The sequence below is a fragment of the Gracilinanus agilis genome, chromosome 1 (genome assembly GCF_016433145.1).
Source record: "Gracilinanus agilis isolate LMUSP501 chromosome 1, AgileGrace, whole genome shotgun sequence".
Classification (NCBI taxonomy): Eukaryota; Metazoa; Chordata; class Mammalia; order Didelphimorphia; family Didelphidae; genus Gracilinanus; species Gracilinanus agilis.
The window spans coordinates 94,677,888-94,695,420 of record NC_058130.1 but is presented as its reverse complement, the minus strand read 5'-3'; the positions used below and the strand labels follow the sequence as shown (position 1 = coordinate 94,695,420).

Genomic DNA, 17,533 nt, shown 5'->3' with positions numbered 1-17,533 from the left:
TCATGTAGGCAGAGGTAGATTCTCATTGACTTTCCCATCCCTCTTTCCCTTTTCCCTTCACCTCAGAACCTGAAGTGACCATTGTCAAAGAATTGACAAACATGGAGGTATTTGCTGATGAGGACGTGGAATTCCGCTGTGAGGTCTCCAGGGAGAAGGCAGGGAATGTGGAATGGAAGCTCCAAGGCTTGGCCTTGCAGAACAATGAGATGAATGAGATCTCAGTGGTGGGAGGCCGGACACACACACTGAGACTGAGGAATGTGACACCAGAGGACACGGGCACCATTTCCTTCTCTGTGGGCCGCCACACAACAACAGCAGAGCTCATTGTCAAAGGTAGCTGGGTTGGACCCTGCCTGGGAGATTGTGGGTGGGAGAAACCAAGAGTTGGGGGAAGAGAAACTTGGGTCAATGGTCAATGGGTCAGTTGGGATATTAAAACATTCTCAATCAATTAACAAATATTCACTGAGGACCTACTAGCCCTCTGCTATGTGCTAGCCATGCCAAGGACCCAATTCATTTAAACAACATTGTTAAGCATTTCTTTGGTACAGGATATTGTGCTTTTTGCTGGAGGAGAAACAAGGTTTAGACTCAGTATAGTTCAACAAGCACTTATTAAGTGTCCGCTGTTCATAAGATCCTTTTCTACTCTGGTGTTGGTGATAACAAGGATGTTGTAAGACACAAACCCTGCCTTGGAGTTTATATTCTAATAAGAGTGGTGATAAGACACTTCTCAAGTGGGTATGACACAAATTAAAATGAAGGGACAAAGGAAAAATTTAGACATGGCATCCTGGGAAACTGAGGAAGGAGAGATCCCTTTTATCTCAGAGACTGGGTGGGGTAAGGAATCAGAGAAGACCACCAAAAAATTAGCATCTAAGTTGGTCTTTAAGGAAGAGGATTTCAATGTGTGGAGATGTGGCAAGACAGACCTCTAGTTAAGGTAGACGACCCATGAGAACAGTGCAATGCTAGAGGCTGGAGCTGATCATTAAGTTTTCAGGAGGAACATTTGCACCTCAGAATTAGGTAAATACTATAAATCAAGGCTTGATTTACTATTTTATTGATTATTTAGACTTAAAAGTGATGGAGAAAATACCAGAATGCAGATAAAATTTATATGTGGGTTGTGCATACATTCCTCACCCATGTCCCTCCAATTGATATTTACCAGCGCACCCCTCCAGACAAGTGCAGCACTCAACAAGTTGATAGTCTAGTTGACGAGGGGAGACATAAAAAACCACAAGACTCTGGAGAAGTCACAACTTCCCTGAACTCCAATGTCTTCATCTCTAAAATGGGGGAAATAATGCCTGTCCTACCTGTCTCAGGGTTATTATGAGGAAAGTATTTTTAAAACCCTTCAGCACTATGCAAAGGTGAGGTATATACAGAGATTCTAATTCTAACCTGGATCCAAAGCATTTAGTGAAGAACTTTCCTCTTTTTCCCAGGCAGCTAGGTGGGTCTGTGTCTAGAGCACTGGACCTTGAATCAGGAAGGTCCGAGTTCAAATCCTGCCTCAGATATTGACTGTGTGATCCTGGAAAAATCACTTTTCTTTTAAGTCTCATTTGCCTTATCTATAAAAAAGAGATAATAATATGCATATCTCCCAAGATTGTGAAGATCAAATGAGATATTTGTAAAGTACTTTGCAATCCCTAAAGCACTGTATAACAGGATAGAATCCTCCTGACCCCAGACAAGGCATTGTTCTTTCTGAATTCAAATCTAGCCTCATACTGGCTATATGACTCTGGGCAAGCCACTTAACCCTATTTACCTCAATTGTAAAATAAGCTAGAGAAGGAAATGGCAAAACCACTCCTTGTCTTAATCAGAAAAACCTCAGATGGGGTCACAGAGTTGGATATGACTCAACAACATCAACAAAAATATTACAAAACTGTTGGTTGAAAATGGTCTCTCCTCAGATTTCTAACTTTGCCTGGACCCCTCCTCTCATTCTAGTTGGTCAATAAACATTTAATAATCACCTCCTGTATTCCAGGGACTGTGCTAACCACATGGTTACTGTGGTTTGGTCTTCTGCTACTCTCCATTAAATTGTCAGCTCCTTGAAAATGGATCTGTCAAGCCAGCCTTTATATATCCCTTAGCTTATGTCTTTGCATATTATAGATGCTTAATAAATGTCCATTGAGTGAAAATATCCACTGGGTTGGTTAGAAGAGGTAGAATTATTTTTCCTGAGAGGAGTTTAGTGATAACAATATGCCCAGGGGAAGGGTGAGCAGAGGAGAGAGCACCTGAATCCCAAGATGGGGGAAAGTCCTGGGTTTAATGTCAGAAGACTCGGGTTTAAGTCATGGTACGGCTCTGTGATCTGGCTAAGTCACTACCCCTCTCTAGACCATGCTCAAGGAACCAAAACTCAATGAATCAGTGCCTCTAAGCCTCCTCCTTTCTTCCAGTCCCAACTCCTGCCTTCTCAGAGAAGCTGCAGAACGTGGAGGCCAAGGAAGCATCCACTGTCACACTGCGCTGTGTGCTGGCTTCCGAAGGGGCCCAGGTGGAGTGGAGGAAGGGTGGGGAGAAGATTACCCCCAGCGCCAAGTATGAGCTCCAGCAACAGGGCACCATCCAGACCCTGAGCATCCACCACCTTGCCGCCGAGGACGAGGGCGAATACACGTGCGAGAGTGCCAAGGAAAAGACAACAGCAACTTTGACCATTCAAGGTAGGAGAAGGCAGCTGAGACATGGGTCCTTTGAGGCTTAAGGTGGGCTGAGGGAAGGCCTACTCATTCCTAGTTTTCTATATATCCCTTTTCATTTTGTCTTCCTCTTTAGTGTGAGCTCCTTGAGGGCAGAAACTATCTTTTGCTTCTTTTTGTATCTCTAGCACTTAGCTCAGTGCCTGGCAAGTAATAGGCACTTTACAAATGTTTATTAATTGACTAATTGACTGGGTAGATCTAGCATGATTTCCAAGTAGAAGAATTAAAACAGTGCAAATATTTGCAAAAAATTTAGCATTTTCCAAAGAACTTTTGTATCTTTCTTTTTAAACAATCATTTATCGAGTGTCTGCTAAAGCTAAGAGCTTTACCATTGAACCTCATAGTAGGTTGGAAAAAGGAACATTATTTCCATTTGACAGCTGATAAAGCTGAGTCACCAGTAAGTTGTGTGATTTACCCAGAAGGACATAGTAATTAATTAAAATCTGTTTATTATTAGCTTTGTGACTTTAGGTAAGCCATTCAATTATTATGAATTTCCATTTCATCATCTGTACAATGAAATCGGACGAGATGATCTCCAAGGTACCCTTCAGCACTAAGATATTATGATTGTATGGCTCTGAACCCCAGAATCATTTGTAAGGATGTGGGAGGCAGTCAGTCTTCTGGAATTGGCCTAGAGCCTGACCAGCGCTTGCCCCCAGGAGCACTATGGAGGTCAATAGGATCCTGCCCCCTCCTTGCTCCAACTCCATCTGCAGTCCATGTGCCTTGTCCTTCGTCCTGACCCTGAGAGTGACTCGGTCTGTCCACTGTCTTCCCAGCTGCCCCAGCCCTCTTCAAGCAGGAGCTGCAGCCCCAAGTAGCCCCAGAGGGAGCTGTGGCCGTTCTCCAGGCAGAGCTCACCAGGCCTGATGCCCCAGTCTTCTGGATGCGGGGGTCTGTCCGGCTTCAGCCCAGCGCCAAGTATGAGATGAGGCAGAATGGGGCTGTGGTGGAACTGGTCATCCGAGACGTGCAAGCCTCAGATGCTGGCAGCTATACCTGTGACTCCAAGGACCAGCAGACAACCACCACGCTGAGCATCACAGGTGAGCAGAAAGTGATCTCTGCCACCCCACAGCCCGTTCATTCCCCTTGTCCTCCTCACCTTCTCTGTGCCGTCTCCACTTCCCCTTCTCCATTCCTCTGCTTCTTCTCCCACCAAGGGAATCCACGTCTGGCTTTAATAGACCATGCTGAACTATTTTCAGAGGCCAAAGAAAGAAGGCTCCTTCTGCCTTTTCTTCCCTTGCTCCAAATTCCAGTGGTCAAAAAAAATCTACAAGGTCCTAGGATTTAGAACTGGAAGCAAGCTCAGAAATTTGCAGGATCCTAGAATGTCAGGATTATAAGAAAGCTGAGAGATCTCTTTTTACAGGTGACAATAGAGAGGGCCAAAAAGGTTAAGTGACTTGTCCAAGGCCACACAGCTATTAAGTGCCAGAGTCTTGACTCTAAATCCAGTGGGTCTAATTTCCCAACCAGGTTGGTCATTTTTTCTTGGGTTAGAATAAATTAATGAATATGAAATACAATTCTTTTTTCCTCTAGGATCTTCAAAATCCCATAAGCAATGCAAAATCAATAAAAAAAAATACCTAATATGGTGTTTTAGCTCAATCAGACATTCAGTAGGCTCCTGGGACATGACTGGGAGCCATGGAACCCTGGACCAGGAGGCAGGAGGATTGGGTCTGAGTCTCCTGTCCTCTGTGTAGCTGTGTGATCCTGGGCAGGTCAAAGGGATGAGAGGAGCTGGATTAGATAGGCTGCAGGTGTATCTGCGGTCCTCCATGCAGAGGAAAGAGGAAACATGGCCATTACCCATAGAGAGTTCCAGGCTCGTGGGGCAGACCTCATCCCTGCCCTTGGGAGGGAGTGCCGTGCTTGGTGGGAGAAGGGACGGGGGCTTCCCTTCCAGACTTAATGAATCGATGTCTTGCTCCCCGTGACCCCACAGCACCCGAGGTCAACATTGTGGAGCCCCTTCAGGACATGAAGCTGTGTGAGGGTGAGGATGCCAAGTTTGTTTGCCGGCTGTCAAGGGCCCCGGGGCAGGAGGTCCAGTGGCGCCTGGGCGGCGTGCCCCTCCAGTCCAATGAGATGAACGAGATCACTGTGGAGCGTGGCACTGTCCACACACTCACCCTCCGGAAGGTGACTGTAGAGGACGCTGGCGTGGTCAGCTTTCACGTGGGGACCATCAGCTCAGAGGCCCAGCTCTGCATCACAGGTCAGCCATCTGCCCCCTCTCCCCCGTGTCCATAGGAGGTCTCAGTTGTGCCCCTCAAACACCCTGGCCCATTAGGCACTAGCTCCTTCTCTTAGAATAGCATAATGAAAAGAGCCCTAGAACAGAAGACCTACATTCAAATCCTACCTCTGTTACCTGCTGCTCGGGTCAACCTGAACCCTTGGCTCTCTCTCATTAGACCCCAATGTCCTCATGTGGAAAATAAGAGGATTCGAGTAAGCAATCTCTTTCTGGGCTCTGTCTGAGATCTCCATCTGGCCTCTAATGACCTGCCTTCCTTCTGCCTTCTTAATGACCCCTATGGTCCTAAGAGAATGAAATTATGATTACCATCAATAACAATAATAATAATTCTGCCGATAAAGATCTTCCTATAAATGTTATAGTAACAACACATTTAAATAGCAATTACTTTGTGAAGGGATAACACAAATATTTTTTTATCCTCACTTTTAAAGATTCAGAAATTGAGGTTCAAGATGGCTTAGTCACTTGAGTAGGATTATACAAAAATAAAGCCAGAATTAGGGCTGGGACTCAGGTCTTGGGACTTCAAGTTCAGTGTTTTTCCCATCATACCATAACAGTAATAAAAGAATGGCATGTTTATATATATATATATATATATAACTTTATATATACATATATATAAAATCTTGTTTGTTCTTACAACAACCCTGGGAGCTAGGTACTACTGGCACTATTCTTTTAGAGGAGGAAACCAAAGCTTAAGAATTTTAGCTGGCTTGTCCATGGCCACCAAGGGTTCGATGCAGAATTCAAAGCCAGGTCTTTTCTGTCCTGGGCTAGGTGGTGCCATGGTGTGAGATAAATGATAGGATAGATGGATGGGGGAAAGCTAGCCAGTGATTTGAGAGCCAAGAGAATTTCTGATCTGTGCCGGTGAATTGAAGTGCTCAGATATATCATGAAGGGCAAGAGTCAGGACTTTCTGGTCTCAGCCACATCAAAGTTACTCATGTCTTGGATAAATGCAAATTGAACTGATCTGAACTGGAAATCTGCCGCCAGCAGCTCCTTCTGTACACTTCCAAGAAGAACTCCAAGACGTGACTTCAACAGAGCAAGGCACAGCCATCCTGCACTGTGAAATCTCCACACCTGGCACCCCTGTGGAATGGAGGAAGGGAGGGCAGGTTCTGAAGGCCAGTGCCAAGTACGAGATCCGCCAGGCGGGCCCCCGCGCAGAGCTCCTCATCCACGCCTTAGAGGCAGAAGACGTTGGAGCTTACACCTGCATCGCCGGAGACAAACAGAGCACAGCCATTGTCTCCATTCAAGGTTAAATGGCGAGGAGTGGGAGTGGAGGGGTGACGAGGGCAGAATCCTGGGATGGGTTTTGTGTCCTACTGGCCAAATGAGCCTATTTAATGTTCATCTCAGGGATCTGAATCCCCAGAAACATGACCTAAGAAAATAACATAGTTCTGAGACCCCTTAAATATATGACAAATGTCATACTTCGGTCTAATCTGGGGTTTTGCCTGTTTATTAGCCACAAAGTCATATTTAGTGGGAGAATGTGGTTGTCCTCCAAGTTGTTAACCCTAAAGGATACATCATTAATTTTAGGGGAGAAATGTTTTGTGTTTGTTTTTTTTTTAGGTAGAGGATGGAGATGAAACAAGTGTATGGATGAGGGAGAATCTGTAGATTTAATTTTGTTTAGATTTTCAATAAGCTGTAGACAAAATCCCATATCAAAGTCTTTTTATAAAAAAGTTGAGTCATCATGAGTCTAGGCAGAACGATCTATCTTGGCAAGGAATTCAGTTCAGCAAAATACCTACTGTGTGTGTGATGCTAGGGAAAAGAAAGTTTAAAAAAAAGAAACAGCCCCTGGTATCAAGAACCTTAGATCCTACTGGGGGATATATATGTACACACAAATATGGTCAGTGCAGAGCTTAATGGGGCTCTAGTTGAGGCACAGATAAAGTACTCTAGTAGACCCAAGTGGCTAGAGAGGTGCAAGGAGCGAGACGAATCTCTGGGGGAGGGGCCCAAGAAAAAACATAGTAGGTAATTAGACTTAATTAGATCTCTGGATTTCTGATTTTAGGGGATTGAAGATAAATGGGTTTCTGCTCCATTTGCTTCAGTTTCCATTTGGGTGTGTCAGGAATGTGCTCATTTCTAACTAAAGTCAGCAGATAAAATAAAGATAAAAATAGAAGGCAGCCAGCCAATTGGTGCAGTGGATAGCGTTCTATCACTTCAACAGCTCTGTCAATTGAAGTACATGTTTACTCAGAAATAAAAATGCTAGAATCAGGAAGGTTTAAGTTCAAATATATCCTCAGACACTAGCTTTGTGACCTTGGGCAAGTCACTCAACCTCCGTTTGCTTCAGCTTCAGAATGGGAATAATAATACCTACTTCCTAGGATTGTTGTGAAGATCAAATCAGATAATTATTAAGTGCTTGGCACCATACTTGACACACAGTAGGCACTCTGAGAGACTCTCAGAATTATCATCATCATTATTATTATAGTGTCACCCTGTCTCTGTTGAAAAGGCAGGACATTTGCTAAATGTATATACACACTCCCTATATATAATATACATAATAATTATATATGATAGAAAATTATGTATAATATATTGATATTATTTATTTTGTATATTATAGTCATATATAACATATAAAATATATTTAATTATATACAAGACATATAACATATATGTAATTATATATTTATTTTATATACTTATTTATATTGCATATATAAAATTCATTAATCCCTAGAGACTGATCTCAGCCCAAGGAAAAACTATGGCAGTAACATATTTACCACAAGAAACCAAAGGAGTTACCATTAAGGGGACAGTGGTCTGAGATCTTCCTTCAAGGGGGTGTGGAGGGTAAGGAGGATTTAGAAGTAGCCTGCAAAGTTTGTGTTACTTGTGTTTCTGCTAATACCAAACAACACTTTTGTGTACCCAAAGTGTTCAGGTGTCATCTCTGTCCTAGAGTAGGAAGTGGAAAGGCTAGAGACATGGATCTTTACTCTCCAGGTAACCAGGGCAAATAGACAGGAACCCCTAAGAAGGAAAAGCACTTTAGGGAGAAAGAAGAAGCTAACAGTCATGAAGGGGGCAAAGATAATTGTTGAGCCATTGTCGGTAGTCTTTCAATGATGGCAGAGAACAGGAGATGTTTCCTTGGACTGGAAAAGGCAAAATGTCCCAATTTTTTTACAAATGGAAAGTGGAATTCAGCAGACAGGAAGGGGAATGGTAAGAATTGGCTATGGATTGTTATGAATCCTTTATGTGTTTCCTGAATTATTTATGGATTTTTGTAAATCCTTTGAAATGATTCTGCATTTTCTGTGAAGTGAAGTAAAAGCTCAATATATACAATGATATCTGGAATACTTGTATAGCATCTGGGAATTTTTACATTTACATATGTAGATACCTAGACTAGTATATTCAGAGATTTTCTCAGAGCAAACTCTGGGGAAGGAGCCAAAGAGATATTAGTCTTTGGATTTATTGCCAAGATGGAACCTGGTCTGTGTAAACTAGACTAGGAGACAGTATGTTACAGGTTACATTTAAATGAAGGGATTGAACAAGATAATTTCTGAAAATATTCTCTACCAATTCGTGATCATAGGCTTTTTAGAGTAACAAAAAGCTGTGGTGCACTGATCTAAACCAATTCCAAGGGAGATTTTTTATTTTAATTTTTAAATATTTTTCCATGTTTCCATGATTCATTCTCTTCCCTTCTCCCTCCCAGAGCCGACAAACAATTCCACTAGGTTGTACAAATGTTATCACTTGATACCTATTTCCGTATTATTCATTTTTGCTATAGAGCAATCTTTTAAAGCCTAAACCCCAAATCACATTGCCATATATACATTGATAAGTGATGTCATATGTTCTTCTTTTGCATTTCTACTCCCATAGTTCCTTCTCTCAATGTGGTTAGCATTCTTTCCCAGGGAGATATTTTGAATAAATATTTTTGAAATGAACTGAATTAGACATTCCTTCCAGCAGCAACACCTGTACACTTCCAAGAAGAGCTCCAGGATGTTACTTCAACAGAGAAAAGCACAGCCGTCCTGCATTGTAAAATTTCTGCCCCCGGCACCCCTGTGGAATGGAGAAAAGGAGGGCAGGTCCTGAAGGCCAGTGCCAAGTATGAGATCCGCCAGGTGGGCACACAGGCAGAACTTGTCATCCACACTTTGGAACCAGAGGATGTTGGTGCCTATACCTGCATTGCTGGAGACAAGCAGAGCACAGCCACTGTCTCCATACAAGGTTAGCCTGGGATGGTGAGAGGGACAGGTTGGGGAGGAAAGAAGGGCTGTGTCACAAGTTTGACATTCTTAGACAAATGGTGATATCCAAAGGTCACTGTCCTACAGTGGCCCCAGCAGCAAGTTGGGATTATTTTTTTTAAACCTTTACTTTCTGGCTTAAAATCAACCCTAAGTATCAGTTCTAAGGCAGAAGAGCAGAAAGGGCTGGGCAGTTGGGTTTAAATGACATGCCCAGGGTCACACAGCTAGAATGTGTCTGAGACCAGATTTGAACCCACCAGGGCCTCCTTCCTCTAGGCTTGGTTCTCTATCCTTTGAGCCACCTAGCTGCCCCTCTGTTGAGATTATTTAAGGATATAACAACTGCTATGCTTAGGTTTAGACCAATGGACTCCTTGAGATTTTTCCTCTACTTGAGGCACTAAGAAACATTTTGTGGGAGAATGTGGTTGCCTCCAAGTTGTCAACCTCCAAAGATGCATCATGAACCTTAGCAGAAAGAATTTCTTAGACTATTAGATCTAGGTTTAGGGTAGAGGGTGCCTATGTAGTTAGTAAATGACTGAGAGGGAAGCTGTGAATGTAATCGTTTAGAGACTTCCCATAAACTATAAACAAGGTTATTTGTCAAGACCTTTTTTAAAAAAACATCTGGCATGGAGATGTCCTGGGACTGGAAAAGAAAAAATGTCCCAATTTTTTTTACAAGTAGAAGATAGTAATCTCATGACACTTGGATTCTATTCTTGACAAAATCCTAGGGCACATCATTAAAGGGATAGTTTGTGAACACGTAGGAAGAAAGGAGGGATCCCTGAAAAATCAAAACAATAAAAGATTTTGATCAAGAGATTTGCTTGATCCATTGGATGCCTTTACAAGGAGATAAGCTGTTGTTTGGGACTTTGGAAGGTATAGGCAGAAGGCCAAACATCTGGGTTCAAATTCTGCTTCTAACATTTACTACCAATGGCACCTTGGACAAGTCCTTTGTAAGGCTTTGAAAGGCATTCAATTCAATATAATATCTGTTTTCTAAGTACCTACTGTATGTAAGCCCATTGGAATCTAAAAAAAAAATTGACATAAACTCAGCTTCAAGGATTTATAGTCTACCAGCAGATGGGTGTGAGTGGGGTGGGAATGTGATGTTAAAAAAAAAAAGCTCATGATACAAAGAATGGTGTGATGGAACCAAAGGTAAGAGCCATACAAAGTATTCCACAAACTCCAAGGAGGGAGAGGTCAGTGTAAGCTGGGAGGTGGGGGAAGGAATCAGAGAAGGCTTCATAAGGGAGGGAGAACCTGAGCTGGGCCTTTAAGCAAGAGAAGGATTTCAGCAACTAGAGATTACCTTGAAGGAGTACATTGTAGATGATGGCTAAGAGACCACTCTCTTCCCAACAATATGATAAGGTAAGTGGTATATGTTATTTTTATCCTCATTTTATAGATGAGAAAACTGAGGCTTAAGGAGGAGAAATGCTTTTCCTAGGGCCATTTTATTAGTAAATGTCAGAGCCAGGACTCAAAACAGATTTTTCTGACACCTACTATACCATAAGTTATCCATCTAGAATAGGATTCTTCCTTTGAGTTCCACAGACCCCAAAGGGGCCCTTTAAGTGTTTCCTGAATTGTTTATGGTCTGTGGTGAGTCCTTTAACAATGTTTTACATTTCCTGTGGGGTAAAGGAAAAGCTGTTCTGAACCTAATATATATATAGTTACCCTAAAGGATCTAGGAATAATTAAGTCAAAGCAACAAAGATTTATTTAGTGTTTCCAACATGTTAGACACTATTAATGCCTGGGAGATATACAAGCAGAAAGACAGACTGTGACTATCCTCAAGGAGCTTATATTCTAATTCAGGAAGATAACACCTAAATGGGAGTTGAAAAATGGGATGACTTTCAGGTGGTCCAAAAACGTTAAAATTTTTAAAAAATAATTATAATTTAGCAATCTAGTTTCCTTCATAACCCTGTGTATTTTATTTTATGCATTTAAAAACACTTTCTAAGAATGGATCCATAGGTTTTACCAGATTTCTAGCAGGGTACATAACACAAAAAAAGGTAAAAAATTTCTGCTCTAGAGATTGGTCATAATATCTTTTACAATGTTGAAGAAAGGGCACACATGTTCAAATCACCACTTTCACCTGTCACTAAACTCTTCTGGGTGATGAAAATATAATCTGCAGTCTCAAGCAGCTCAATAAGCAGGCAAGCTCAACTCAACAGCATTAATGCTCTTAGCAATTACCCAATGTACATTTATTAAACAAAAGGAAATAGAATTGAAATGTTCCATCTCCAGGTATCTTGATGGGAGAATAATGATAATAATCTAAGTTAACGTTTCTAGGATCTTTGATGGTCTTCTTTTATTCTTTTTTTCCCCCCGGTAGCACAGATTATAAATATTTGACCACATGGGTAGTTTTTATGCCAAAATTGATGAAACTCTTTGAGTTTTCAAACCCTGCAATGCCTTTTATGGGCATTATCTCATTTGATTCTAGCAAAAAAGTTGGTACCAGAATTATCTCCATTTTAGGGGTGAGAAAACTGGGGCCCAGAGAAAGAAAGTAACCTGTCCACCGTTCCACAGAAAGTGGCAAAGCTAGGGTATAAAACTATAACTCCTGAGTCTTTCCAATCTGCCAGAAAAAAAGAAGGGTCAGTGGGGGCGTGCAAACTGTTTTCAAATAGAAGACGAGAATAGACTTCTTGGGAATCACTCCAGATAGCAGAATTTCAGCCAGTGGTTGGAACTTACAAAAAGATAGATTTGGACCCACAATGAGGAAGCATTTCCAATCATTAAAGCTTAATGTGCCATAATGGAAACAGCTGCCTTGTCAGGGAGTGAGCCCTCAACTTGGGAATAACTCTCATTTCTATCATGCTGTAAACACTTTCTTCACCTTAAAAAAAAAGTCCTGCAAGTGTTCTCATCAGCCTTTTATACATAAAATGGCATTAGAGCACCTACTCTGTGCCAGGCACTGTGCTAAGTACCTGAAAGATCAGAGGTGAGGTTACCTGCCTACAATTTCACAGTAAATATTTAAGGCTAGATTGAACCCCAGCCCCCTAAATTTAAGTCTAGTGTTCTTTCCATGGTGCTCTGCTGATGTAGAAGGCATTTTTGTACTGGTTGCTGGTGGGGATGGAGGAGGGAGGGTAACTAGATGGCTCATAAGGTTCTTTGGCTTGGAGAGCCCTCAAATTCCACACGTCTACTTTATGGTTTGTTTGCCGTGGCCTTCTAATTCCAGGGTACCATTCCCCACCCCCCAACTTCCTCTCCCCATCCCCTTGCAATGAGGTGTGTGTGATGGTAGGCAAGGGCAGCTTAAACTGACCCAAGGAAAATAAATATAGACAGCAAAATGGGTGCCCAAATGACTCTTTCTACAGTGTGTATCAGAGACAAATGTGAGTGCTTTAGGGATATCCCCCATTTGAGGTAATCTATTAGGTATTTGTTGAATGAATGAATGAATGCCTACATCCATGAATTATTTCATTAATTCAGTAGGCATTTCTTGGAGCCGCTAGGCAGTGCAATGGATAGATAGTGCCAGGCCTGGAGTCAAAAGAACCTGGAGTTCAAATTTGGCATCAGACACTTTCTAGTTGTGTGGCCTTGAGCAAGTCCCTTTAATCTGATTGCCTACCCCTTACCACTCTTCTGTCTTAGAACTGATATTAAGGAGAAGGTAAGAATTAAAAAAAAAAAAAGGCATTTATTAAGGGCCTCCTCCTGGCATGACATTGGTAAGCCCCTGCAGACACAAAAACAAAAAGAAAATAATCATTGTCCTTAAGGAATTAGCAGGCCACTGAAAAAAATGTATATTTTACTGACTTCTATTCTCCATGTTAACGTTGACAAAAAATATTGAACCACCGGGGTAGTCTTTATGTAAATATTGAAGAAACCCTTCAGTACAGTCCATGTCAAGTCTCGGAGGTCTAGCGTCCTATTACCTATTTGTTCATTCATTCATTCATTCATTCATTCATTCATTCAGCCAGAATGTCTTGAGAGCCTACAGTATGAAAGGTGACGTGCCAGGCCCCAGCCCACGCTCCCCTTTGTTCTCACTTTGTCACACAGAGGATGAATTTCGACTAGTGCGCGGTTTACAGAATGTCGACGTCTTTGTGGGTGAGGCAGCCACCTTCTGCTGTGAGCTGTCTGCCGGGGGGATCGGCGGGGCCCGCTGGTGGCTGGATGGGACCCTGCTCCAGGACGGGCCCTTCAGTTCCATCTCAATGCACGGCGGGACAGTCCACACCTTGACCCTCAGGGACCTGGGGCCCCAGGACTCAGGGACCATCACGTTCCGGGCAGGGTCCCTCGTGTCCTCAGCTAAATTATTAATCAAAGGTATTTGGGCTTCGGCCTCCTGCCAGCATTCCCCCACGTGGCCCTCTGCTGGTGCTTCTGCGTCAGGGTACGCCTTTGCCCCTACACATCTGCATAAACCTCTGTGGGGTTGTGTCCTCTGTGTTGGGAAGACCTAGATGGAGCTTTACCTTAGAAACATAGCAGAAGAATAATAATTCTTTATATTTATAGAGTGCTCTAAAGCTCACAAAGCATTTGATTTGCATTGGATGTTTCATTCAATCGTTGTAATGGCTCTGAGAGGGAGATGCTGTGACTGTCCCCATTTGACAGATGAGGAAACTTGGGCTGAGAAAAGCTATGTGACTTGCTCAGGATCAAGCTACCTAGTCTGTATCTGAGTTTGTAATCATTCGAGGCAGGATTTAACTTCAGGTCTTCCTGACACTAAGTCCATTATTTTGCTGCCTGGTTGCTTTCCTCCTCGCTATCTCCCCCTTTTCCCAGGGGCCCTGAAGCAGAAGAGGAAAAGCTCCTTGTTTTAATTTAGTGTCAAAAAGCCCTGGGTTTGAAATTTGAAGACCCAGGTTCAAATCCCAACTCTACCACTTAAATATAAACTTGACTTTGGCCATCTCCCTTAAATTCCTCAAGCCCCAGTTTCTTCATCTGTAAAATGAGAGCTGGACTAGATGACTGATAAAGCTCCTTTCTAAATCTATATGTGTACCTCATCCAGTGAGGGAGGGAGGGAGACTGAGAGGAAGGAGGTGTCACCCTTAACGCAAGGATTCTTGGGGACAGCTGGGTGGCTCAGTGGATGGAGAGCCAGGCCTAGAGACAAGAGCTCCTGGGTTCAAATCTGACCTCAGACACTTCCCAATTGTGTGACCCTGGGCAAGTCACTTGACCCCCATTGCCTACCCTTACCATTCTTCTGCCTTGGAGCCAATACACAGTATTGATTCTAAGGAGGAAGGTAAGGGTTTTTTAAAAAATTTTTTTAAAGATAAGGATCCTTGCTCTCCTAACTAGAAAGAGCTGGTGATGCTCTCCCCTTTACTCTGAAGTTTACAAAATGCTTTCCTTACCACATTCCTGTATTGTTGGCAGGGCACCTTTTATCTCCCATTTTATAGATGAGGAAAAAGGCAAAGTGCCTCTTCCAAGGTCATATACCTAGTAAATGGAGGAACCCACGCTCATGTCTGTGTTTTCTGACTGTAAATCCAGTGACCTAACAGTGGAAATTTTTACATTTTTAAATGTATAAAAACCATATTTAAGCATTTGAAAAGATCCTAGTTTCACTGGTATGGATACTCTCTTCTCTAGCATAGATTATAACCCACCCCTACCCCACCCTAGTAGTCCAGCTTCATTATTTTCTGTGGCAAAAACAAAATAGCCTACAAGCACACACACAAATAATCCATCCTTTGGTGGCCATTTTTCTGGTGATAAACCCCCCAGTTTTGACATGGTAGTCTTTAGGCAGGGCTTGTGTACCTACCTGCTTTACCCTGGAGAAGCCAGAGCCCCCTGTACCCCTTCGTGAGAAAGAGAGGAAAGATATTAGCAAAGATGCAGTAACTCCCTAATACGTCCAACATGGACCATACCATGATATGAACATAAGAAGTATGAAGGGCAGGTCGGTTTCAACATATGTGTAATGTTGGTAATTTCCTCTAGAGGGCACTGCAGAGCTTCTATCCCATGCCCTGTTTTGAATCCGTTTCATCCATGGCTTGACCCTTCCTCATCTGCTTTACTTCCAATTTGCTGCACCAGCCCATAGAAAGGCTTTTCTTTAACTATGCTGGTGGAGTGTCTTGCCTCAGTGTATCTGATGACTGACTGATCCAGGGTTATGGTTGCTGAAGGCTGGGGTGGCTCTAGCAATTTCTTAAAATAAGACAGCAATGAAGTTTGCTCCATCTATTGTCTCTTCCTTTCATTTAAACACTTGGGGTTTTTAGCTGGCCTCATTTCAGTATTTTTATGTCTTAGAATGAGGGGGCCCAAGGAGAGGGAAAGAGATGGCAAACAGCCAATTGGTGGAGCAGTCAGAACACATATACTGTTTATTGATTAATTCACTATCTTATACGGGGGTGATTCAGAGCAGCCCACAGCAATTATAGTAGTAACACCTCAAGATCACTGATCACAGATTACCATAAAAGACATCATAATGAAAAAATTTGAAATATTGCAAGAATTACCAAAATGTGACTCAAAGACACAATGTGAGCCCATGCTATTGGAAAAATGACACCAATAGATTTGATTGATGCAGGTTTGCCAGAAACCTTCAGTTTGTTTAAAAACACACACACACACACACACACACACACACACACACAATATCTGCAAAGTTCAGTGAAGCAAAGCACAATAAATAAGGTATGTGTGTATTCCAGATGTTGTTTGACCAGACAGTGTAGAGCAAAACTGTCACCTCCCACATTCTGACTATTCTGCTTTTCTTAATGTCATCTGAAATAGCATTAACTTTTGGGCCTGTCATGTCACACTTGATTAAAAAATCTCTAGATCCTTTTCACAGCAATTATTTTCTAAACATGTCTTCATTCTCCTATATATATAAAGTTGATTTTTTAAAAATTCCAAGCCTGAACTTTTGTATTTTCCCCTATTCAGTTTCATTTTATTAAATATGGCCTACCATTCTGACCTGTCAAGAATATTTGGGGGGCTCATTATTGTTAATTGTTATATTAGCTACCTTTCTCTGCTTTGTGTCTTCTATAAATTTATTTTTCTACTAGAAAGTTGACAAGCATGTTCTCTGTGACCGCCTTCATTAATGCCACTGATAAAAATGTTGAACACCAGAAGAACAAAAACAGATCCCTAGACCACTCCCCTAGAGTCCTTCTTCTAGGTTGAGGTGAAATCATTAATTATTATTCTTTGAGTCCAAACACTCAACCAAGTCTAAATCTGCCTACTCTCATCTAGCCCACATTTCTCCATCTTATCCACAAATGCAGTATGAGAGACTGTGCTTAATGTTTTATTGGCATATTTGTATGCTAGGGCTTGTATTCCTCTGTTCTGCTTGTCTAATAACCCTGACAGAAGTGAATGAATTTAGTTGTGCATGACTCGTAATCAATGAAGCCTCATAGGTTTTAGCAATTACTACTTCCTTTTCTAAATGCCCGCATATCATCCTTTCATGTTAGGAATTTAGATTAAGAATTTTATGAGGAATTGAAATTAGGAATTTAATTAAGAATGAAAATCAAGTTTGTTGGGCAATAGTTATCAGATTCCATTCTGTTCCCTTTTGTGGGGGAATATTTATTCTTCACCCTGGTGACACCACCTCATTTTTTTAACTCTTACCTTCCAGCCTAAAATCAGTACCTTCAAGTATTGGTTAAGCAGAAGAGCAGTTAGGGCTAGGCAGTTGGAGTCAAGTATCTTGCCCAGGGTCACACAAATAGAAAGTGTCTGAGGCTTTGAACCCAGGAACTCCCATCTTTAGGCTTGGCTCTCTATCCCCAGAGCCAGCTAGCTGCCCCTCCTCATTTACTAAGATCACTAACAATGACTCGTATGTCAGTTTATTAAGTGCCTCAAAATGTGAATAATTTAAACATACCTAGAAGCAGCTAGATGCTATCTTCTTGGGTCTCTGTTCCCATCTAGCAATGCTTATTCTACTCATCTGGAACAGAGTATGATAAAATATTTCATCATGTGACACTGCTTACAAATACCCTGAGAATTCTGAACAGAGAGATCATTGTAATCTGCCATGGTCAGAGAAAGTTTCTTGGTGGAAGCAAGAC

At 42.0% G+C, this 17,533-nt stretch overlaps 1 protein-coding gene across 1 annotated transcript in view; it reads left to right on the top strand.

The window, feature by feature from the left end:
* OBSCN (obscurin, cytoskeletal calmodulin and titin-interacting RhoGEF) overlaps positions 1-17,533 on the top strand; it is a 301,647-nt gene that overhangs the window by 153,179 nt on the left and 130,935 nt on the right. Inside the window, exons 50-51 of the mRNA XM_044676976.1 lie at positions 67-339; positions 4,735-5,007. Of these exons, the coding sequence (XP_044532911.1) occupies positions 67-339; positions 4,735-5,007 (546 nt within the window). The remainder of the gene's footprint in view (positions 1-66; positions 340-4,734; positions 5,008-17,533) is intronic.